Genomic DNA, 25,893 nt, shown 5'->3' on the forward strand with positions numbered 1-25,893 from the left:
TCAAACCAACCTGTCGACCACTGTAATCCAAGGAACCATGAACAGAAGAGCAAAGCCATAAAAGCAGAGGTCACATCCTGGGCCCCAAGGCTTAGGGTCCCCGTTTCTACAAAACTGCGGGATATAGATCAGTTTCCTTGGCTGACTCTATGGGAGCCTGATTTACTTATATTGTAAAATACTTGGAATTATTTTCTGCCCACTGGCCAGGCAGCCCGATGAGCCTAGATACTCGGAAACATGTCCTAATCTTATTAAAGCAGAAAATAGAAGGATAAGAGACGCTACAGAAAGGAGGAGACAGTCATAACCTTAAACACTTACAGACACGGCTCACCAAAAAGGGACACGAATCCTCCAGGAGGGACTCCACAGGCCTAGCTGTTCTCTGAAAATAGTGCCACAGTTCTGCATGCCCTGAGTAAAATGGATGCTGTCTTTTTTGGGGTATCTAATAATTTGGGCACAAAGCAGTGTCCCGTACACTTGATAATTACACAAATATTATTTACAGTTTAAGGTGACTGACAGGTGTTTTTAAACTGCTAGAGACTAGTTAGTCTGTCTGTTACTAGAGGGTTTACGGTCTGAGATTAGATTCCTCTTGGGCTATGAATCTGTAACGTTTTTTAGCACGGAGGGGGCTTGATTACAAGTCTGTGGGTCTTAGAATTAAAATTAAACCTCATCACCACATTACAAGTATCTTCCCGTTTCCTTATGGGCAGTGCACATCCAGAACACAGACAGGACCACGGGCTTTGTCTACCTGCATTTTTCAGCCCGACTGGGTCTGGACAGCGCTGGACACAGCAATGTGCTTACTTTTTCATGCCTGTGCTTGTCCTTTTCTTTTTCTCTCTTCTCTCTCTCCCTCTTTTCTCTCTCCCTTTCCTTGTCTTTCTTCTCCTTCTCCTTCTCTTTCTCCTTCTTTTTCTTCTTCTCCTTTTTGTCCTTTTTCCTTTCTTTCTCCTTGGGCTTCTCTTTTTCTTCGAACAGTTTTTCAGGGAGCACCGACGACAGAGCGGGCAACACTGCAGGGACCCTGGCGGCCGCCACGGGGCTGAACAAGGGCAGCGGTGCGTCCTTCGGGGGCAGCACCAGGGGCCCAGGGGCCGATCTGGGCCTCTCCTCCCGCCCCTTCTCTTTAACCTTCTCCCGGTCTCTCTTATCTTTATCCCTTCTGCCTCGGTCTCTGTCTTTCTTCTTATCTTTATGCTTCTCTCTCTCCTTCCTCACTATTCCATCTTTCAATCTCACTTTTGGATCGACATCCTCAAATTCTTTTATTTTAAACTTATAGGGATCTGGCTCTTCGTCTTTAAGGAATTCCTTCCAGGGGTACTTGGTTTCCTTGCTGCTCTCCTTCTCTTTCTCTTTCTCTTTCCCTTTGTCCTTCTCTTTACTCTTCTCCTTGCTTTTGTCTCTTTCCCTCTCCTTATCTCTCTGCTTCTCCTTCTTCTTCATTTTGGTCTTCAGTTCCTTTTTCAACTTCTTTTTGACTTCCACGGATGAAGGCAGCTTGGTTTTCTCCTCATACACCTTGTGCAGAGGTTCAGGGGTGGGAGGAGAGACCGAAGGAGAAGAGATGTAGGGAAAGCCGGGAGGCATAGTTGGAGGGGCTCCCATTTTTGCTTTCCGCACAACCTCATCAATGGATGCATCCATTGTCCACGAATTGTCAGAACTTGAAGTTCCGCCTGAAAGAGGCAGAGGAGTGGATCCTGACTTAGTGAAATTGTTGGAGGAGGTGGAAGCTTTTGGAGTAGTGCATTCTGAACCTGAAATCCTCTTAGGGCTGGTAAAAATGTCTCCTTCGGATTCCGATCCAGAAGAAAACTCAAAAGGGTCTGGCTCTCGTTCAGCGCAAGCCCGTGCAATCACGGCATTGATAGAGTCATCGATCGTTTTATCCGTCACGACAGCCTTCTTTGGCTGATTCTCATTGTTGAGTTTCCCAGGATCTGGCGGGGTCTGTATCTGTTTTACCTGAATGGTCTCTTTACTAAGTTTTTCACTTATCATAGCTGAAGGAGTCCTATTTGGTGTTTCTGGTCTGACAGGTGCTTGGGGAATATGAGTCATCACCTTGGGACTCTTGGGGCTTTTGGGGCTCTTAGAGCGTCCAGGAGATTTCTTCTCTTTGGATAAAGTTTTTGGTGACCGAATGGGACTTCCAACCATTGCTGGTGACTGAGTAGTTTTAGGTGATTTAGTCTTCTGCCCCGGAGAACTAGTTTTAGTCTTTGTTTTCGCTGTAAATGACTTCGTTTCTAATGGTTTTGTGATTGGCATTTGTGACTTTGCAACTGGAGCTAACATCGGTGGCTCGGGTGATGGAGGGGCCAGGTCTGTACTGTCCTGTACGTGGACTGGAGAGAGCATTGGCGGAATCTTTTGGGTATTTATTGAGCTGAGGGGTTCTCGCGCTTCCAATACCACTACGTCCAGGGTGTCCCCTTTAGTGCTTAATAGCCGTGGTCGCTTGATGGCAGGCATTTCTTCAGCTTCGGGACTATCCAACGGTCTCTTACCCAAGAAATTCTCATCATTAATAATTTCCTCCTCCTCCAGTTCATCATCTTCTTCCAGTGGAACTTGCATGGCTTCTGCAGACGTACCACCATCAGTGGGCACCTGCTCTTCTTCTTCTTCTGGGAAAGGAAAAGAAAAGAGCTGTTAGTGGAATATTTAGAAAGTCCTAACAAATAACAGCAATGCTTCAAACGTGATTTCTAGGAAAGACAGGAATTTATTGACAGTGTTTAGAGGTAAGTAAAGTGGTAGATCCTCAAGGATCTTCCAAACTTGCCCGCCATCGTTCTCTGAAGAGTGGCAATCAGAGACAGCAGATATCTAGACTGATTATTTTCTTTTCAAGTGGTTTGGCCCTACTTTCAGGATCTGGAGTCTAAGTATTTCCTGTTTGTCTCCCGCTTCCTTAATTATTTTCCTAACCTGACTAAATACTGTCTTTCTCTTCCTTCTTCCTCTTTTGTACAGCTGTGCATACGTGTGCACCGCCCCCCCTACCCCCCGCCACATACCTCTAAAGATCAAGAGGTGGGTTATTATATGACTACTACCTCAGAAATGACAAAAAAGCATACATTTTTTAGGACTCTTATAACAAATGTTAATTCTTGGAGTTTAGAAAATGCAAGCCTCCAACCTGGATACGATTCATATACTACTACGTCTTCTGTTCTGTTTGCTTGACGTGAGCCACTCTGAGAGACAAGAGTGGTGGGTGACAAACATATTGGCTTTGGCATTACAGAGATGGTGTTTCCGCTAGCATTCTGGCCTTGGGCAATCTCTTACCCCTGCAGCCTGTTTCCTGACCTTTCAAAAGGAGCTAATGTTACTGGCCCGCCTACTTGACAGTTGCTTTAAGATCACATTATTTCTTTCTACACATATTAACGAAGCATGTTACCGTTTAGCATGGGGACACAGTGTATGTGTATAGCACACAGAAAGTGATTAGCACCATAAGACAGATAAAGAGCTAGGGAAGTTCAAAGCAGAAAGATTACTGCAATATTAAAGATCTAAGGAAGATTTCACTAATTAGGTAGTGCTTTGGATATCTGGAGACTAGGAATGGTGAAGTACAGGATGAAGGAACAGATGGCGAAGAGATGGAGGTAGAATACAGGAGGCCGGGGAATAATTCGTCTGGCAAGCAGGGTGTAAGATGGGGAATAGTACAAAGCAGGCCTACTAAGGTTGCATCCAGGCCCTAGAAGCTCTGAATTCCAGAGAGAACGAATTATCTTTATTCTACTGGTAGTTTGGACCTGGTGAAGATTTTTAGACAAGGAAGAAAAATCACAGGGTATATGTTAGCAAATTCTTCTGGCAGGAACATACACGATGGATGGGAGGTAACATAATAATGGAGAGGTGACAAGTTAGGAGTTACTGAAATGATGTAGGTTAGTGACAACAGGGTCTGAATTAGAACAGTGGTAACAAAAGGAAGCAATAGAGGTAGATGAGATTTTGAAGATAGAATGAACAGAATCTAATACATGGTTAGGTCTAAGAGGGGAGAAAGGAGTCAAGCACCATCTCAAGGCTCTGAGCCCTGGTGAGTGAGCAATGCAGTCATTAAGAGAAATAAAGAAGTAGAGAAGGAAGATGATTATTAATTAGCTCAAGCCCTAGACACGCAGTTGGGCAAACAGTTAATGATGACTAGCACAAGACAAATTTGAGACATACGGACTGTTAGTTAGCATGACTTGAGAACGACACTATCACCCATCCAGGCACCTAAGTAAAAACATCATTGCAGACTCCTTCTTTCCTTTGTTTCTCCATTTCCACATCGTGAACAGTTTTCTAATGCATTTCCCATAACGCGCTCTCTCCATCGCTACTACTGTTTGTTCTAATCCTCAGCACCTCTGCTCCGTACTTTTTTTTTTTTATTATGTTATGGTAGTCACCATACATTACATCATTAGTTTTTGATGCACTGTTCCATGATTCATTGTTTGCATATAACACCCAGTGCTCCATGCAGAACGTGCCCTCCTTAATCCCCATCACCGAGCTAACCCATCCCCCTACCCCCTCCCCTCTAGAACCCTCAGTTTGTTTTTCAGAGTCCATCCTCTCTCATGGTTCGTCTCCCCCTCCGATTTCCCCACTTCATTCTTCCCTTCCTGCCATCTTCTTCTTTTCTTTTTAACATATAATGTAGTATTTGTTTCAGAGGTACAGATCTGTGATTCAACAGTCTTACACAATTCACAGCGCTCACCGTAGCACATATCCTCCCCAGTGTCTGTCACCCAGCCACCCCATCCCTCCGTACTTCTAACTAGTCTCTCTGCCTCCAGCTCCCATCTTTCCTATTGCCTTACACCGATCTTCTGAAACCACAAATCCGAGTGTGTGACTCCCCGTCTCAAGAACCTTTCATGGGTCCCTATGGCACTACTTTGCCGAAGGAGTTCCCTGGAGCCTGAGGGACCCCTTTGGAGGCACCACACAATGCAGACTGGGTCCCCTATTCTCTATTAAGTGGAATGGTTACCCCTAATGTTATCTATTTTACCTGCCGGCCTTCCACAAAAGCTTTTGCTGTGAGGCTAAAACAGGTTGAAAACCAGTATTCTAAAATGTAAAATTAACCCAATTTCCCCAGCACCACCTATATGGTGCTCCATCACCTGATCCGTAATTCACCTCACTTTTCACTGCGCCCTGAGCACACTGCCTTTCAGCCATGCGGACTGATTTGCAGTTCCCCTAGGACACGCTTCTGTGCCTCTGGAGCCTCTGGAGGGCTCTGCCCCCCTGACACTTTGGCGACTATCTCTCCTTAGCCTCCAATCATGAGTTCCCTCTTCCGTGACACTTTTTCGTAGCACCTAGAAATAGCCACGCTCCCGCTTTGGGCTCTACCATACTCTGGTTATATAAGCAACAAGTAAGTCTAGAATATTTACTATCTGGCCTTTTACAGAAAAGTTTTCAGATCCCTGTCCTAGATCTACTCTATTCAGAAAAATTGAACAGCCCCTTCCAACCCTGTCTTCACCAGAATGACGAGACAGACCTCAAATCTGCTTAACTGCTAAGAGGCAAACATGAAAAAATTGGAAAGAAGAGAGCTTTAGGATATTCTCCAAGCGAATGAATAAAAAATTTTAGAGTACTTATTACCATTTTATTTCTGAATTCCAAATAACCTCCTCCTACCTGACAGAAGTTCATAAATCCCAACGATGCCAAAGCAGAAAGAGGAAGGTTCAGCTTAGCAGGGCCTTTAGAATATGTTAAAGCATGCCTTGCTCTCCTAACTCTGGAGGTGCATCTGGATCTAGATCAGCTCTGGGAGGGTGAGTCCCCCAGAGAGGGCCTTAGGTGGATGCCCTGGGAGGGCAGAGGGATTACTCTAATGGAAGCAATCCCTAGAAAGGGAACTCCCAGGACCAACAGAAAGAGAGTTAGTTATAGGTCCTCCGGATGAAAGGCCTGTTCTTTGTTTTTTTGAGCTAGAACAACGAATTAGAGTTCAATATTCAAACTACTAAAATAATAATACTGGTCAATAACAGAGATATACATTATAAAGTTAACCCTGCAATCCTTTTTGAGAAGATAAAAAACAAAAAACAAAAAACAAAAAAGCCCAATTCTCTCAAATCCCACATAACAGCATTGAGTCCTAAGTTAGCATTTAGGTCAAGTGGATATCACCTCCTCCCCATCTGGCCTAATAACTCTATCCTGCAATGAAAGCAGTCCAGAGATGCTGGGGACAATTTTTAAGGAGAACAGATACTTTAGTAAGGGAAGCTACTTCTGGGCAAGTGTTACTGCTCATGCTCCTAAAGGTATGGTAAGGAATTATTAACAAAACTGGGACTTTCTATTCTGCTTGTGTTAAAATTTGGCTAACGTTAATGGTGATAAGACTTTTGATTTGATTATCCTTTGTGTGAGAATTTATTCAAACCTGTGATATCTGTTATAACTGATCATTAGTACTGTCATTCTTCAAAGAATACCATAAATTATGATAAAACTCCTACACTTCTAGGAGAAAAAAAGATATTGACAATAAGAAAAGAGACATACGAAGAACCATACTTAAAGCAGTAGAGGAAACTTTATTTTCAAAAAAATGTCAAGTCTCTGGTAAAGGCTCATGCCCGCTATCAACGACCTTGTTCTTCATATAAATTCACTAAAGTGTATACACACACACACACACACATATGCTATAATTCAATCTATAATCTACTCAATCTATAATTATAAATTACATAAGTGCTATAATTCAATCTAAGGAAAACCCACCATATTAAAAAGTAACTTTTCATTCTGCCAGAGTTTTGCATACGTGGTATGCTTTCTCATTTGTCAAAAAAAGGAAATGATGGTAAATAATGTGAATGACTCAGCGCAAATTTATCACCATGGTCAGAAATACAATTTAAAAGAGACACTTAACTGGTAGCAAATTCCGTATCTTATCATAAGGTATGGAAAAAGAAGGAGATAGAGATGATCTCTCAGGTGTCCTCTCATTTAAACAATCAATGATTCCAGGTCAACATGTGATTGTAAAATGATTTTTTAACTTTTTAATTTGAAATAATTTCAAACTTACAGAAAAGTTCTAAGAACATTACAAAGAACTCATGAATACCCTTCACCCAGTTTCATCAAATTAACATTTTCCTTCAGTGTGTGACTGACTGCAGAACAATGGTCAAGTTCCCTTCTACTTACGGACCAGAAATAAGATGGGTCCATGGTAACGTCCATCTTTTTAAAACTTTTACAGATGTTGATGCAGGTAGGCAAGTCACTACAAACTCCACACCAATTTTTCTTCATTAATGACACAAATAAATAATCCACACTTGCTACCTTTCCCAGAGGAGTAATGAGAAAAACATGCTTCTTTACCAAACTTCTCGAACAAAAGACAAAACAAGGCAATAAGGCCTGAACACACCGCAAGGGTTTTTAATAGGTTAATTCTAAGCTACTATAAATATTGACTCAGAACAAAATATCTTTTTAAGTAGAACAATAAATGCCTTTAAAGAAACACTATAATCTAAAAAGCTCATGGACATTAGGGGAAAAAAAGGAAATTGTTTTCATATGGCATTGAAAGCTTTTTATCTCATTAACTACACAGATGCATGCAACTTTAAAATTTAGTGGCATGATCTCAAAATAGGCAGAAACTATACTTGCATTTCTCAACTTTAAATATAGGGACAATAAAATGCTATCTGTACGTATTTCACCAAAAATTAAATGTATTTAAAACTAGATTTCTTGTGATTTCTAAAACTAAAAAATCTTGTGATTTTTTTTTTAGAAATACACATGCAGAAATTTCTAGCAATTATGACACAAACTTACCTATTTTCTTCTTAGTTTATGCATCCTGCTGTTTTTATAATAGATTCCTCTTTTATTAACAAATATGAAAAGGTTTGTTTAAAATGCGTATTTTTTCAAAAAACACCTTTCTGTCTATCTGGATACTATTGTCACCAGTTCCTTGAAGGGACTCACTCTTGCTATTACTCATTCATTCACCTCGTCAACTGGGTGTCTTCTGAATATCCCTGTGGCAAGCACTCTGTTCCATCCTGTATGAAGTCAAATAGGACATGATTTCCCATCCTTAAGAATCAACCACATTTTGTGGCCATCAGCTCAAGTGCTGTGGCAGGGATCGGTATAAGGTCCACATACAGCCCCATCCAGGGAGATGAGGACGGAGGGGGTCCAGACTGAAACTACGTGTGGCATCTGTTACCAGTGCCATGAGTTCACCTCGCACCGCCCGCTGACTCTCCCACATCGAAGTTTTCTCATCTGCAAAACCTCAGTATTGACATATGACTTCCTACTTGTAAGAGCTGAGGATCTTTTTAATTGGGGCCATCTCCACACATAGTCGACCGTATATGTGGGATGATCTAAAGGGCAGGACAGAGCTATTTCTGCCCCTAAATATTTCACGGACTACACACAACCGTGCTTGGCATTCTGACCACTTTGTTTACGTCTTAGATAAATGAGGCTGCCAAAATATTTTTGAGGCTGTAAAGCTAATGAATGAATGACTCTCCCCTACTTTTTGAGGTAAGGAGACTGAGAAACTGGAACATAACTGAAGTAACCTGATGGACCACTGGGGACAAAGAGGGTTTAGAGCACAGGGTACTGCCGGGGGTGGTGGGGGGGGAGGCTCGGTCGAGTAAGATGCTGGGTGAGTAGGTGTCTGGGGCAGCTGGAAAATGGTGAGCGGACACTGGATGCCTGGGAAAGACAGGAAGAGTAGCACTACAAAAACAATCCACAGCAACACTTTATTTTTAGTTCCAAATGAGGCTAAAAATTTTTTTTAAATCCCATCTACATCCCCTCATAAAATATTTTTCAAATTGTGCTGTCTATAATGTAGCAGAAATTAGACCCTTAACACACAACTCAGTGTGTGTAAGTGAGTAGGTATTTTTTAAATAAACCTATTTACTTTAAAAAAATGAAATTACTAGCAAAGACAAGACAATTAGGCAGTGACAATTCATATGGTACAACCAATCAATAACACAATAAATTAATAGCAGAGTGAAGATGATGTGTTATAAATACTTATACACACACTGGCCTGTAAAAAAGCACTATTTCCCTAACATTCTGCACAATAAAAAACTAAAATGCTATATAAGCAAGCCAACCTGAAATGACACCTAGTATTATAAATGGCCTAATCTATATGTTAATGCTGTTGTATCACATAACTGCAGCAAGACTAAGATAACAATATGACTTTGGGGTTTCTATGGCTACATCCTGGGCTAACGGGCCTGAAGGGGCTGGCTGCTGACACCACACAAGCATTCTGAGTGCTTCTTTTTGGTTATTTATGATATGATTTATGATAACGACAACATCTCCTATTTTCTCTCCTCCTCAGGTACAATAAATTGCTATCATTAATCACCCTTCTTGGTTCAACTATGATTACAATAGCATAATAGGGCCTAGCTATGGTAATATTGTGGATTTTTTTTAAAAGAAATAAATACAAGATCTCATCAGACAACATCAATATCTCTAATATTTTAATCAACTTCCTTTAAGTATTTCGGAATAAATTCTATTACAACTAAGATTCCATACCAAGGATGTAGGCCCTTCGTGCAAATCAAGCACCACACATTTGCACATCACTGCTGCCCTGACTTCCTCAAACTCACAGTAAGACCACGTGCACTATACTATAATAGTGACGGTTCCTTTCCCAAGACAAACAATGGCAGGTTTTTCTTTCCTATATTGATGAAACTAATCTTACTGCTGTTTTTTTTTTTTCCCCAGGACCAAACAAATTAGGCAAATTAGCCATTTGTCTATCAGAAGGCCAATAGTAGAGAAAGAGTATAAACTTTGCAATCATTCAAATATGTGCGACCTGCCTTCGCCAATGACTGGCTATGTAGTTACTTCATCTTTCTGAACTTCAATTTCCTTTCACGCCAATTAGGGTTAACAGAAAGTACTACCTCTTTGGTTTCTCAGTAACAATAAGACAAAGTATGTAAAGAATCCAGCCAAGTGCTTAATAAATGAGTTAGAGTATAAAAACAGAAGATAAATTCTTCCCCTCTCTACATCAATGCCTTTTCAATGGACTCCTCATCAAGAGGGGGAGCCTACTTGCCTTGGCCAGTGGGTCAGAGTTGGCAAATGAGACATAAGCAGAGGTTTGAAAACGACTCGTATACTGGGGCTTGCCCTCTTGCTGCTCATGGGAAACTTGCAACCACCCCCACATGAATGAGCCAAGGTTAGCTTGCTGGATGAGAAGTGCATGCCTTAGAGCCCCAGCCAAATCATCAGACACGAGTGAGGCCATCAATGACCAGCTGATTGCAAGTGTACAACCCAGGCCGGCCACATCCAGCAAAAGAACTGCACAGCTGAGCCAACCCCAAATACCAACCCACAGACTTGGGAGCTAATGAACAGTTGCTATTACTCTAAGCCGCTCAATTTGGGGGTGGCTCACTACACAGCAACATGTTAATCATGTATTCACATACACATGTACAATGGACTCATGTCATCTGCAGTGGTTCTTTCTCCAAAGGTGCTGTGAACACTAAATTAGCAGAAACTGAACTGCTGCTCCCAGGGGAAATATAAGGTTAGGTTCCTGTGAGGCTCTTGTCACTGTATTTTTGTCAGCAGATCAATACATAGCCTTGTTTTATGTCATTTAATATACATTGTTGATTCATTAACACTGAACTCATTTTTTACAGCCAGCAGCACTGTAATTCACACCTGAATGAAGCTGATCTAACACATGTATTTTTTCCATAAGGCATATATATCCTAGCCTTCTGACACTTGGGAACACTACCCAGCATTTCAGCATCGTGCCTGGGGGTCGTTTTAAACAGCATAATCACCAAAACAAAAAACAAAAAACCAAAAAACCCAAAAGCGAAAAATATGAAAAACATGGTACAAAGTGACCATGGAAATGACACTTGTTTACAGTATGAGAACTAAAACAATAAGGCAGAGTGTCCCCTTGCTTGGACTCAGCTAGAAACATACACGTTGGGAACTCAAATTCTTCGCCACACTTGGCACATCTGTGAGTGCCTGGGAGAGCATCACGCACGCTGAATTTGGGGCTACGTATACATTTTAGTGAGCAGGTAAAATTGCAAAAACAGAATTCATGCGTAATGAGGATCAACTATATATAATTATATGGCTATAAATTCATCAGCGTCAAATACTTTTATGGACTATGGATTTAAAATAAAAGATTTTATTTGAAAGTAATTCCAGTCCTCAGAAGGCATTTAATGAAAAGATTAAACATGCCTTAAGAACTGTAACATTGTGACCATATCTGGCAAGGCATTTTTCCAAACCCAAACTGGGACATATTTCAGTTTAAAGCTGTCAAGAGTATTAGCTATGCGCAAACTTTTCTGCTCACGCCACATGACCATTCTTTGAATTTCTGGAACCTACCAAGCTCTTTCCCTTCTCGGCATCTTTACAGCGACATATTCTGCTCCTCTCTACTAGGAACACTCTCCCCTTCGTTATTTCCATGCTTGTCTCTCTCTCTCACCCTTTAAATCTTAAGCTTATGTACTGCCTTCTCAAAGGAATATTCTTTGGTCATTCCCTACCTCCAAAATAAAGAGTCACAACTGGTAACTGATTCTTAGCAGTTTTTATCTGTTTCCTCAACTAAGCTCCACCAAGACAGGAACCACATTTGCCTGTAGCTGCTAAACAATCATCCCACACTGACAATAAATATTTTTTTCAGCAGTATTACTATTAGAAAAATAATAAAACTATTTACCAGATTATATTGATTCTAAGTTCTTAACATGTTAAAAAAGTGTAACTCTGAAGTTGGGATATGTTTTATAATCAAAGCATCTTGTCTCCCTCTGAAACAAATAATGCAATATATGTTAAGAAAAAAAAAAGAAGATAGCAGAAGGGGAAGGATGAAGGGGGGGGAAATCGGAGGGGGAGATGAACCATGAGAGACAATGGACTCTGAAAAACAAACTGAGGGTTCTAGAGGGGAGGGGGGTGGGAGGATGGGTTAGCCCGGTGATGGGTATTAAAGAGGGCACGTTCTGCATGGAGCACTGGGTGTTATGCACAAACAATGAATAATGGAACACTACATCAAAAACTAATGATGTAATGTATGGTGATTAACATAACAATAATTTTTTTTTTTAAAAAAAGCATCTTGTCTCTGTTGGACAAGTAATAATAGTGATATAGGTCATCTCCTGCCTGTGGGTAAACCTGTCATTCTTGGTAAAATGGCTGGACACTGTAACTCCTAGATGTTTCAGACAACAAACCATTTAAAAATTTGGGGAAGAAATATTTGTTCTATGCAGTTAAAAAGTAACATTTTCTATGATAAAGAATTGTTTCTTAGTCTAATTGGCAGTTGTGGTTTTTTTTTTTTTCCTTAGGGGCACATAACAGAATGGTGCTTCTTACCATTAATGATGTCTTAGGATCAATGAAATATGACAGTTGTTCCAAATTATAATTAAATGCTTACTATATTCCTTCTCTAGAACCCAGAGAAACTCTTTTAAACTATTAAAGCAATAGTAAACTGGACAAACCTAAAACCCAAGGGCCCAAGAAGGGAGGGTTTACAAACTGTGACTCAGCGAGAATGGCTCAGATAAGTGGTGATGATTTGGTTGTTGCCCTATGTTCTGCATTTTCTTTCCCTTCCTATACTCACTTACATAAGATATCCCTTCATCAGTTATATCTTATATACAATCCTTTTTACTAGATTGATCTGGCACATGACCTCTGCGTTCAGACGCACGCTCTTTATTTCAAGTCCAAACTTTATTATTAAGGCAGTGTTTCATTATAGTGGAAATGACAATGAACTAGAAGTCAACCCTGGTTTATGGAACCAGCCCTTTTTGTTCTTTGTGTTGCTGAGCACAAGACTCTTCCACTGTACATGCACACAAAAATACTGTTGACCCTACTTGCTTCACAGGATTATCATGCACAGTCGGTAAAAACTCAGTGTGAAATCCTGTTGAAAACTGTCCCAATGGCCGTGGATTATCAGTGATGGCAGACTCTTTGCTGTGACCCTCTCCACTCACCCGGCCCCAACCAGGAGCCAGCTGCAGGGAGGAGTCACTCCTGCACTCACTCTTATCCCTCTTCCCCCAACTACGCAGGTATGACCCCAGAGATTTCCACAAAATCCTGAAAAAAGGAAGGCTCAGGATAATTACACAATGGCTGTTAAAAAGCAAGATTAGAAAGAAGACCAAATTCAGGATAACACCAGTGTGAAGTGGTAAGAGAAACATCAGTTCAGTACCAAATGATAAATTTGATGGGGAAAGAAAACAGTAATTAAGCTTCTGGATTTTATTGTCTCATTCCATCAACCCCAAAGATCCTCATATTTAGTAGATAGCCTATAAAATCTGCTGCTGGTCTCTCAAATTTGGTGATTCGAAACTAGCAAAAAATACCCCAAGAAGCCATCCATTATTATAGGCCACAAAAACAAGCACATCACAATGGTATAAAAATTACTAGAAAAATGCTATGAAATTACAATCAACTCTTTCCTGGCAGGGATGAAAGGTAGGGGAGGGGAGCCAAGAGGTTAATCAACTTGTGAGTAACAGAAAGTTACCATATACCTCAACTACAGATTAATCGAAGGTACTCTATTTAACAACAAACTACTTGGAACTTCACGTCAACTTTCTTTGATGAAAGTATGTCAGGAAGCCACAATGTTTCAGGGATGGATGTCTCCCTACAGCACTTGTGTGACTTTGCAAATAAACAGTTCTGACTACCAAAAGCTAACATGACTGTGCCTATTCACCATTAAGGCTACAGAATGGGTGAAGCTGGAGGACTCTCCAACTCCAAAGGCAGAACTGCATCATCTCCCTGCTCAAAGGCCTCCCCAATGGCTTCGAGTCATAATGAGATTAAAATCCCAATCTTTACTGTGGCTTATAATGTCCTATCAGGACCTTGCACTGCCCTGCCCTGCTGCTCCTCCTCTCTAACCACACTGGCCTCTTTGGCATTCCTCAAATTCGATGCATTGCTTCCCAGTACTTACTCTCCTGATGGCCCGGAATGTTCTTCCTCCAGGTCTTCTCATGGCTGCTTCTCTCATTTTATCCAGGTCTCCTAGGTCACATCCTCAGAGGTCTTCTCTGATCACCCACCCTCTGTGACCTACCTGCCTTCCAAGGACTTTCGTGCCCTGCTTTACATCCATTGCAGTCACTCCCACTTCACGTTATATTATTTATTTGCTCAGCTATTTTTGTCTCACCCACTAAAATGTAAGCCTTCTGAGGGCAGGGGCTGTATCTTCTAGATTGTATTCCCAGTGTCTAAAACAGTAGCTAACCCAGAGGAGGCCCTTAATATTTGTTGAGCAAAAGCTCGTAATGACCATGCGGTATTTCCCATGGGGATGGCTGAAGCTGGGGGTGTAAGAAAGATTGCCTGAGGAAATATACAGTGTGTGAACAGCCAGTAAGTTGGAGGAAAACCAGAAGAGAAAATATAAGCAAGTACAAGAGAGGGTTTCAACAAGAAAGGAGTGTTCAATTGTGCCAAAGATCACAAAAACATCAAGCTTACCACACGCCCCCTCAAAAGTTATTACTCTCCATGATAAATGTTATGAAATAAATAAACAGGATAAAGTCATAGAAGACAGCAACTACAGAGGCAGTAGTGAGAAAGAGTACCATCTTCTCCAGTAGAATGAAGAAACTACCTTAATATCAATTAAATACAGATCTGAATAATTAGAACAGCTAGTTAGAGACAAGCCAGAGGGAAAGTATTCTCGGCACAGGGAAGAGCAAGGAGAACAGCCATATGTATAACGAGGTTGTATGTTTGAGGCACTGAAAGGAAACCAGTGTGGTCAGTCTAATGTGACAGTAGGATGGAATGTGATGGACTGGAGAGGTAGATGGGGCTTCACGGGTCATGTGAAGAGTCGGTTTTATAAGTTTGATCTGTTTTTTTTTAATTCATTTTTTAAAAGATTTATTAACTTATTTGGGGGGGGAGCAGTGGGAGAGGGAGAGAGAGAATCCCAAGCTGACTCCACACTGAGTGCAGAGCCCAATGTGGGGCTTGATCTCACGACCCTGAGATCATGACCTGAGCTGAAATCAAGAGTCAGACGCTCAACTGACTGAGCCACCCCGGCGCCCCCCGATCTGTTTTGGAAAAACATTACTCCAGCAGCCGTGAAAAGAATATGAAGTAGGTCACTGGTGACCTGAGTGAACAGCTTCAGTCTGGTGGTGGAGGCAAATGCCAGAGGGCACATTGTCTATCACACACTAAAGCAGTCTCATCCATTCATTCACCTGACAAATACTTGCGACAATCTGTACAACGGGCAACACAGATGTAAGGAAACAAAAGCCAAGGTTTCTCTTCTCATGGACTTCCCCTGCTGGTAGGGTGGGTAGGCAACAAATCAACACAAAAGCAATTCATAGTGATGAAGTGCTGAGAAGACAATAAAGCGGAACAGATCACGTGCCGGGGGAGAAGGGCTACTTTAGAAAGAACAGTCACGGAAGAAGGGACATTTTAGTTGAGACCAGATTCACGAGAAGACTGTGGCCATGAGATGATCTTTTGCACAAGCATTTTTGGGGAGAAAAGAGAGCAAGGCAAGGCCCTGCTGTGGGAACAGACTCGTGTGTTCAGCGCACGGGAGCCAGGCGCTGGGGCTGGAGGGGAAGCCCGTGGAGGAGGCTGGTGCATGGCAGTCAGAGCATGTCTTGTCCTCTGTGCCCAGGGGTCTGGAGTGTCTGAGCACAATGGGAAGCCACTGGTCAGCTGCAAGCAAGGAAGCTTGACTGAAAGAAAGGAAAGGTAAAGAAAGCTAAGGAAAGGTTTCAAAATGTTCACTGTGTAGATCAACAAGATCCACTATCAGATAAGACATACAAAAGAACCAGAAACTAACATATTCCACTAATGGGGGGGGGGGGAGAAAAAGAAACAGTAATATGAAGCTTATAATGACTGATCCGATTGAAAACAACCACACCCAATAGGAAACCAATTATCCTATGAAATGACATACATACAAAAAACAAAAACAAAAACAAACCAAACCCCACTAGGCATTCATGAATCAGCATTGTTATTCAACTTTTACATGGTAAAGCAAACAGACATGCCAGAGGCCTATGCACTTAAAGGTTGTTTATCTTTGGGATAATACCTTACTCTATGATGACAGTTTACTACCACAAAAATGAAAATAAAGTAAAAAACTACGACCACATAAGTTGCTTGATGCTACATCTTCTTGTTGCAGATATTCCTAGGTACAGAGTAATATATACAGTTAACCAAACTTCTACTCTAACGAAAGACTGTCCTGGTGCTCTAAATGACCTTGACAAAATTCTAGAAGCAAGATCTCAAGACCTGGGGCTCTAAAGCTATTTTAGAATTAGCTTGGAATAATTGTCCCACAATATGAGTTTCTTGATTAATTGCTTAAGATAAAGCCTCCTTTTCCTTGCTGGCCTCCAGTGGCTCCCTCTGGTTCCCATATAATCACTATTGTCTCATTCTTCTAAACCCTGGAAGGCTACGGAAAAAATGAGAGATACACCAATTCCATTACTTGAGGATTAGCTAAGAGATAACCCTTTGTATTCCATTACTGACCATTATTTGAGTAATTATTCAATAACTATCGTACGTTTGAAAGATGCACTAATTGTTTTTCGAGGCTCACTCCTGATCTGTATCAGACAAGTTATGAATGTTATGTTCTTTAACACTGCAAATCTACATTTGGGTCACATGAGAAAAATGACTAGTAACTTTTCCTGCATTTTATTTTTCTTTGATTTCTTTTCCTACATAAAAAATAAAAGCTGAAACAAGAATAATTAGTCTGGTGAAGGTCTTACTGACTAACCAGAAAATTAGGACTCTATTTTTGACCAGATTTATGTCTTGCAAGAGTCAAATTTTTGCATAATTTAGACAGAAAATTGGCAGGAGACGGTTGTTCCATCTAATTTCAGCAAAATTAGTATTCAGCCACCTGAATTTTTGGCAGTAGTTCAGTATGTTTATCCAAAGCAATAAGTAGATAGAAAATAAAAGCAAATTGACAATCGTGCCTAAATAAGTTACTTTCTCTCTCTCTCCCTCTCTCTCAAATGCACGCACACACACATACACACGTTTTAAAAATGAGCAAATAATTTTAAAGGTGTATTTCATGAATAGACTTATGGTTTTGCATCCTTCTCTTAATATCAATTGCAGATAGAACAAGAAAACCCATCCCATTTTCAAAGAACCTGACTCAAACATGGTCTACAAAGGGGTAAAGTTGTTTTTAATTACTTATCCTCCAAATAAAACAAGTCAGATACATCACTTGTTGGCTATCTCTGCTAACAGATGAATATGATAGAACAATGATTCTAAATTCATTAGTAATTGCTGTGGAATGCATGCTAATAGAAAGCTGAAAACCCCATAACTAATTTTTGCTTGCCTCTAGTTCCTCCTAGAACTTCAGCTGGCACAGAAGAACAAAAGCTAAGAAGCACACATGCATTTAATGTTTACTGGGCACCTACCATCTGTAAGCCTTCAATTCAAAGAAAACTGAAAAGTACTCTTCAAGGCCATGTTAACTTTGTCTCTGGCAGTGTCCAAGTTTGGTGGCTCTCAGACACCCCTGGCAGCTAGAATGGGATTGGCAGTAAAAGTGAAGAACAGTATGTGACCTGGAAGCCATGTGGACAAAGTCTGCAAAAGAGAGGCTTCCATTCAGTAAGCATTTGTCATACACCTACTATGTGCTCGGTACCACGTGCTAAGAACTCAAATAAGTAAGAGGCGCCTGGGTGGCTCAGTTGGTTAAGCATCTGTCTTTGGCTCAGGTCATGATCCCAGGGTCCTGGGATGGAGTCCAGCATCAGGCTCCTTGCTCAGCCTCTCCCGCTGCCCACCCCCCCTCACCCCCGCTTGTGCTCTCTCTCTCTCTGACAAATAAATAAATAAAATCTTAAAAAAAAAAAAAAGAACTCAAGTAAAAGAGCCTCAAAATGCTCATCCACATGAAATTTGCCAGCTGAGAAACAAATATCATTTAAAATGAGGTAGTTTGCAATAATAAAAAGTAAGCAGAGCTCTAAGGCATCTCAGAAATAAATAGTAAGAACAGCACTGTCCAATAGAAATATAATACAAGCCACATAATAGAATTAAAAACTGTTCAGTAGCCACATTAAAATATCGAAAAGAACAGCAAAACCAATTTTATTTTAACTCAATATATCAAAAATATTATTCTGACATGTAATCAATACGAAAGTAATTATTAATGAGCTAGTTCAGCTTCTTTTCATACTAAGCTTTCAATATGAGGTGTATTTTATACTTATAGCACCTATCGATTCAGATGCTAAATTTTCATTGGAAATACTTGATCTGTACGTAGATAATATTTACAGTTGACAAGTAGACGCACATACCTGAGTTGTTCCAGACATACCTAGAAATTTTTTAATAGTGAGTAAATCATCAGTTTTTAAATTTAAATTAAGTAAAACTAAATACTAAATATACAATACAATAAAAACTAAATAAAATTAAAACATCAGTCCTCAGTCAGATGAGCCACATTTCCAGTACTCTATGGAGCCCTGTGGCTAGTGGCCATCCTGCTGAATTTGCAGGTCTAGAATTCCATCAGGTCAAGTTGGGTTGGAGACTAGATGTTTTTAAGGTCTGGATTAAGAGGTGAATGAGAAGCAGAAAGAAAAAGACTGAATTTTAAGGTCTGGATTAAGAGGTGAATGAGAAGCGGAAAGAAAAAGACTGAATATGTGGTTGACTATGTGCAATTAAAAGAAAACCAGAGAAGCAGTATCAGAAATAGCTGCAGAAAACTGCGGTTTATAAAGAAGGGGAGAAGATACCAAAAAGGAACAAACACTTATTAATGGTCTACAGTGGATGGTGTACTAACAAGGGGATGTTGGGGTCAGAGTTACACAGAAACTTGGTACTCTAGAACTGTTATCTGTAGTTCCCTAGATAGCAGTGTGTTCACAAGAGTAGATTTTAAATCCTGTACTCATGTCACCATTTGTCAAATCAGCTAACTTTGTTCCATTCATCTGTCTGGTTGCTAGAACACAACATAAGGCAGTGGTTAAGTATGTGGGCTTGGGAGTCAGATGGCTTGACTTCACATCCTGTCTTCATTGCTTGCTACCTGTGTAAACCTGGGGAGGTCTCTAAGCTTTGTCTGTAAAATGGGATGATCTGGATTAATATCTATGTCATAGGGGTTTGTGTAAGGATATAGCTAGTTAATGTCACCAAAGCACTTGGCGTGGCACCTATTACATTCAAAGTGGCCAGTAAAAGGTAGTTGTTATAATTAGTCCAACGGTTCAGATCTTTACCATCTCTTGCCTGGATTACTAAAACAAAATACTAGCTGGTCTTTTGGTTTCTGATTTCTTGCTACCTCCAATCCAACATCTACTTTGTTATCAGAATTATCTTTTGAAATCAAGGACATTAATCATGCCTACTCTTCAGCTGAAAAAATCTTCAATGGTTTCACTACTCTGCATATGACCATACAATTCTTCCTACGTTTCTAGTATAGAAGGAAATTTCGATGCCCTCCTTATTATAGAAGACTTTTTTAAAAAGAAGACACTTAACACACATCTTAAGAATTCAGAAAAACCCTGACTCAACCCTCTCCTTGGAGAATGATCACTTTCATCTTCTTTCCATAGAGCACAAAAATGAACAAGAGTCCTAGAATCATACTGACCCCAGGTGAGAAGTGTGATTCTGAAAAGTATCAGCTCTGAGACTTCAGGCAAAGCACTTAACCTCTCTGAGCTGCATGTTTTTCTCTACATATAATTTGTAGGGTTGATGTGAAAACCCTAACATAGTATCTACCAAATGAAGGGCACCTGATGATCAGCTTCCTTCCTTTTCTTTTCCCGGTAATAATTCCCTCCTCTGTGAGTAAGAGACATTTGTTTCTTTTTCTTTTTTTTTAATTTTTTATTGTTATGTTAATCACCATACATTACATCATTAGCTTTAGATGTAGTGTTCCATGATTCATTGTTTGTGCATAACATCCAGTGCTCCATGCAGAACGTGCCCTCTTTAATACCCATCACCGGGCTAACCCATCCTCCCACCCCCCTCCCCTCTAGAACCCTCAGTTTGTTTCAGAGTCCATCGTCTCTCATGGTTCGAGACATTTGTTTCTATCATTGTTTCTCTTCTTAGCCTATGAGTCAGAAAACCTGACTTACTCACCCTGAAGGCCTAGTATATATTACAGTGCCCGAGACATGATAGGCACTAGGTTTAACAAATCTTTGTTGAATTAAAATGAATCACACTTTTCCAGAATGTGCAACATCTAATCATGTTTATTCTAGATTAATATGAAACTTACATGGTCTTTGCTGAGATTTCACTAGAAGGCAGACTGGGGATGGAATAGGGGTGCACTGGTCAGAAATATGCTCTGTGGGTAGGAGATATCAATTTAGGAGTAGTACACTTGCTATTAAAACTCATTCACTCCTGGATAAACAAAATGTGGTGTGTTCATACAACAGAATATTATTTGGCAACAGAAAGGGATGAAGTTCGGGTACATCCTACAACATGGATGAACCTTAAAAACAGTATGCTTAGTGAAAGAGGCCAGTCACAAAAGATCACATATTACATGATTCCATTTATATGTAATGTCCAGAACAGGCAAATCTATAGGGACAGAAAGTAGATTAGCAGCCCCCTGGGACTGACAGGAGTTGGGGGGAGATGGGGAGTGACTGGTAATGGGTATGGGGTTTATTTGCAGGGGAGGAAGAAAATGTTCTAAAATTGACTGTGGTGATGGTTGCATGACTCTATGAATATACTAAAAACCAGTGAGCTGTGTACACTTCATATGGGTGAACTGTACAGTATGTGAATTATATCTCAATACAGTTGTTATATTACACCAATCATTCACTCAACAATGATGTGGATGTCTACTGGCTGGCTGGCACTCCTCTTGGCACTGGGGATACTGTAGTGATGGAAACACAGAGTTCCTAACTTGACAGGGATGGAAAACAAAAATCCCAGACACATATGCTATGAAAAAAAAAAAGGCAGGATTAAGGGACAGAGCAGGATGGGGTGTGCTACTATAAATGGGGAAGGGGTGACGGCATGTTTTCACCCATGTTCATGTGTTGTGCACTTGCGTGTGTATGCTTTATAATTAGATGGCAGTGCAGAATGGGAATCTATAGAGATCCCATGCAGACAGACTTCTTCCGTAATGGATCCTTCAGTCTAAGACCAACACAGTGAACTAACTAAAGTGCACTGTTGTAAAAAGATGTCTTTCTCTTCCTATCATTTTATGACTGATTTTGATTACAAATATTTAAAAAATTATTACCATATGGACTTAATATCCTCAATACTACTTTGGCTAAATGGTAGAGTAAAAAATTCAGCCAGAGAAAAAGAGAGAGAGAGAGAGAGAAAAGAAAGACAACTAGCCCATCAACTGGCTTGACTCTCTTCTACCCTGGATTTGCTGTTTCTCCTTTTCACACGGTCTGTTTTACATGGCAAACCCACACGCAAGAGAAATGTCTTTTCTGTGAAATGCCTGAAGTATTTCTAGGTATTCAATCCACGTCAAGAAGTCAGTGAGATCTTATTTGCTGAGTAAGTGATAGCTTCACTATGGTTAATTTGAGCACTTTAGAAGGGACATTAAGTGGCACTTCTGTAGATGACAATGTAATCCTTGCACTGAATGCTTGTCATTCTGGTACGCTTTTCAAGCCTCTCCCCTCTCAGACTTTCTTGCTCTCCTTTTTTGGAGGGAGGACATTTGAATTCTCACCACCTTTTCTTTACCTTCATTATCATACCTTTTATGTGTGCTTCTGTCTAGATGTCAGCATTTTATTTTGCTGTTTCTTATATCCACATCTTCTTCCAGGTTCTCTCCCCTACAGAAAGTCACTAGGTTATGGGAGGAAGACTTCCGTCACCACGCGGACCACTGAGAGGAGTTCTGCCATCAGCACTGGCTGACCAGGCTGCTCCAGATGAAGCCCAGGCAGAGAACAGCTAGAAAAATCTGCGAGCGAGCTCTCTCCCTCTCCCTCCTTCCCTCACTCTTCTTTCTCTCTCATCTCTTTGAAGGCCTCACATAGCCACCAAGGGACCTGCATTTGTAGGACCAGGATCCAGAAGAATTCAAGAGGGCGAGGCTGACATGAGCCTGCTTCCTTGATCCCGAGGTGACTACAAGAGCAGTGCTGACAGGCTGTATGCAGCTCTCAGGAGTCTCATGCAACAGAAAGGAATGACAGGACTGACTTTCACTTGATTTTAGCAGGATCACAACAGCTGCTGAGTTGAGAACTGACTTTGGGGGCGCAAACACAGTCACAGAGAGAAGCTGTGGGCTGACTGCAGTAGCCCAAGAGAGAGGTGACAGAGCTTGAACCCAAGCAGTGGAGATCGTGACTGGTGGTCAAATTCCTGTTGAGACCAGAAGATCCCAACAGTCAACCCAAGGGCCTGAAAGCAGCTTTTTTTCTTCTGGGGGTGGGGGGTGCCTGATGTTTTTAAACATTTTTAATTGGCTACCAAGATTTAAGAATCCAGAAACATCCCTCTTCCTCCCAAATCTAAATTTCCTGCCTTTACTAAAAATGTCAGAAGATCTAGAATTCTATACCCACATTCCATGGGGGCAGAGTAAAGCCACCCACCTGAGATGGGGCATATGCACTCCTAGCTCCTCTTGGGAATCTATGTTAATCTCCCTGGAAAGCCTGAAATGGACCTACCCCAGGATCCTCCCAGTTGGCAATGACTTAGGACTTGAATAGATCCTCTAAAGTTTTCTCTAGAACTTCGTTTAACTAAGAAAGGCCAAACGTATGGTTTTAAAGGCCCACCAACAAGAATGTTTTATAGTATTATTATTACTTTCATGGGGCAGTATCATATAAATATAAAGATACATTTTTAAAATGTTCCTGTCTGGAAGAAAAAAGTATTATAATTTTCAGCTAGAAAAAACCCTGAACTACCAGAGACAAGTCCTATAAAGATGCCAATGGAATGTAATTAAAACAGATAGGCTAGAAATATATATATATATATATATATATATTTAAAGATTTATTTATTTATTTGAGAGAGTGAGAATGAGAGAGAGTACATGAGAGGGGGGAGGGTGAGAGGGAGAAGCAGGCTCCCCGCTGAGCAGGGAGCCCGATGCGGGACTCGATCCCGGGACTCCAGGATCATGACCTGAGCCGAAGGCAGCCGCCCAACCAACTGAGCCACCCAGGCGCCTGAAATATATTTGATAAAATACTTACCTTAAGTATCTTTTCAGATAAGTAGTATTTATACAGTATACTCATTCTATATGGAAAGCCCTACTGAGAGTTATAAAAGGCAATTTATGTATCACCACAGATGACTGCCACACTGACTCTCCTTTTCCCTGTACTCTCACAGAGAGACCCCTTCCAAATCAGAATTATGAGTTATAAGAATATAACTAATAGAACATTACAGAACTTAGTAAAAATGTGAACCTGTCACCTTCTAAAATATAACTGAAGTGGAGTCACAGGATCCAACCCCATTTTTGAAGAAACTGACCTCAGAACAAGTATTCCTGACTCCTTGAGCTGCAGTCAATTTGACGCTTTTGGGGGGAAATGACAAGAAGTAACTAAGATGAGTCATTAAAAACAAACAAGATTCGAAAGTAAAATCTTATTTAAGAAAGTAGGAACCTTATACCAGATCCCACATATACTTCTTTCCTTCTCTTTCATTGCTTACAAAGAGGTTCAACGCTTCTCTATAACGACAGCCAAGACTAAAAACTCAGCTCTTACAACCTTTCTATCTTTGCTCAACACTGCTACCCAATTCAAGTTAATGCTTTCTTTTACCTATTTGTGATTCCTTGAGAACTTACTGCTTTCCAGATCTAATGTAAACAGTCATCAGGAATAGTTATTTCCTAGCCCCAAGAAATTCAGTCTAGCAGGAAAGATACATACAAAAACTCAGAATACAGTGAGGCAAGGGGACAGTCAGATCAGAAAAGAAGGGTTCTTGGTCCTTTGTCAATTGCTCCGAAGAAGACATTTTTACTTGACCACTCCCTTTCACCACTCTTTCGCTCTTAAACTGTTACCTATCTGACTGACAGACCATTCACTGGACATGCTTTCCCACGGTCCCTTGGAACTTTCTCATTTCTCTTTACAAATAATCCTCATCCTGCCCAACCTCTAATATAATAAGGACTGCTGGGCACCCTTTCTTGAAATTCTCTTTCGTTACATTCATTTAAACTTTAGTTCAACAAATATTTATTGCATACTGACTCAATGCCAAGAAGGAAGGAAAGTACTGGACATAGGAAGACTTTCAATCTGTCAATGAGCTCTATCTAGCAGGCAAAACATGATAAATCTGCTGGATTAACTGTCCTGAAAAACAGCTCTCCAGATGGAAATCTTGCAGTGATTCCCTTTTTGTCTACCTAACTGAAGATGACCCTTTTAACCTTCAGCTAGATTTTTGTGGCTCTCTATAATATGGTTTGACCTTGACTTTCACTCTTTTTTCCCCTAACTTTCCTTCATCCCCACAGCATTGAACTACTTACATCAACAAGTCATGAGCTTTCCAGTGCTGTGCTTCTGGTTATATTGTTTCTGTCTGAAAGCTTTTCTCCCCATACTTGCTTATCAAAATCTCATCTATTTTACAAGAAGAGTCTCAAATAATAACTTCCTTCATGAAACCCTTCTTCCAATCTGATTTGAGCTCTTCATTTCCCAAATCCCCATGGTAGTTTCTAACTTTCTGAGACTACTTGTGCTTATTATGTCTTATATAGTTATTTACCTGTGTTACTCAGGATTTAAAAACTCAAAGTTTGTCAAAGATACAAACTATGCCTTAAATTATCTTTGTTTCTTGAATCTTTTCATGCCAGTCTATAAGTATGCATAAGATATTTATTATATGCATGACATCATGCTAAAAGACATAGTGAGGGCTCATATACTTATTATATTTCATTGAATTAGACCAAATCATCTAGTCATTTCCTGATAAGAGCTGCGTGAGAAGTAAATGTTTTCAGACCATGCATGTCTAAGATGTTCCTGTTCTATTCCTATCACCTGCTTGCTGGGCTGCATGTAGAAACCGAGGTTGAAATGATTTCATTCTCAATTTCAATGCCATGTACCACTGTCAGTTAGAAGACAGTGCTCCTTTAGCCAGACAACATGATGAATTGCAATCTTTCGTTTGTGATTTTAGGCACGTATGATTGTCTCTTAATCTCTGATGGCCTCTGATTTCATAATAATGTGCCTTAGTGTGCATTTTTTATTCATTCATTGCTATGGGTACCATTTAGGCCCTTTTAATATAGAGATTCATATCCTTTAGTTCTGGGAAGTTTTCTTGTATTATTTCTTTGATAATTTCATTTCCTTTGTTTTCACTGTTTTCATATTGTTCTCCCTTCCTGGAATTCCTCTCAGTAGGCTCTAGGACCTTCCAATGGGTTCTGTAGTTGTCTCCCTTTTGTCTCCTCTATTGTTCCTCTCTCAATTTAACTGTTTAGATTTCCCTGACTTTATCTTAAAACCCCTCTGTAGA

At 40.5% G+C, this 25,893-nt stretch overlaps 1 protein-coding gene across 2 annotated transcripts in view; it reads right to left on the reverse strand.

Moving 5' to 3' along the window:
* TAF3 (TATA-box binding protein associated factor 3) overlaps positions 1 to 25,893 on the reverse strand; it is a 178,162-nt gene that overhangs the window by 44,228 nt on the left and 108,041 nt on the right. The window contains exon 3 of one of the 2 annotated variants that reach the window (XM_045874450.3): positions 826 to 2,651. In XM_045874450.3, the coding sequence (XP_045730406.1) occupies positions 826 to 2,651 (1,826 nt within the window). Of the gene's footprint in view, positions 1 to 825; positions 2,655 to 25,893 lie in introns of both variants that reach the window. The other variant, XM_045874449.3, reaches the window with a different exon arrangement.

The sequence above is a fragment of the Mirounga angustirostris genome, unplaced genomic scaffold (assembly GCF_029215605.1).
Source record: "Mirounga angustirostris isolate CCGP_5_RB_7025 unplaced genomic scaffold, mMirAng1.0.hap1 SCAF_5, whole genome shotgun sequence".
NCBI classification, from domain to species: Eukaryota; Metazoa; Chordata; class Mammalia; order Carnivora; family Phocidae; genus Mirounga; species Mirounga angustirostris.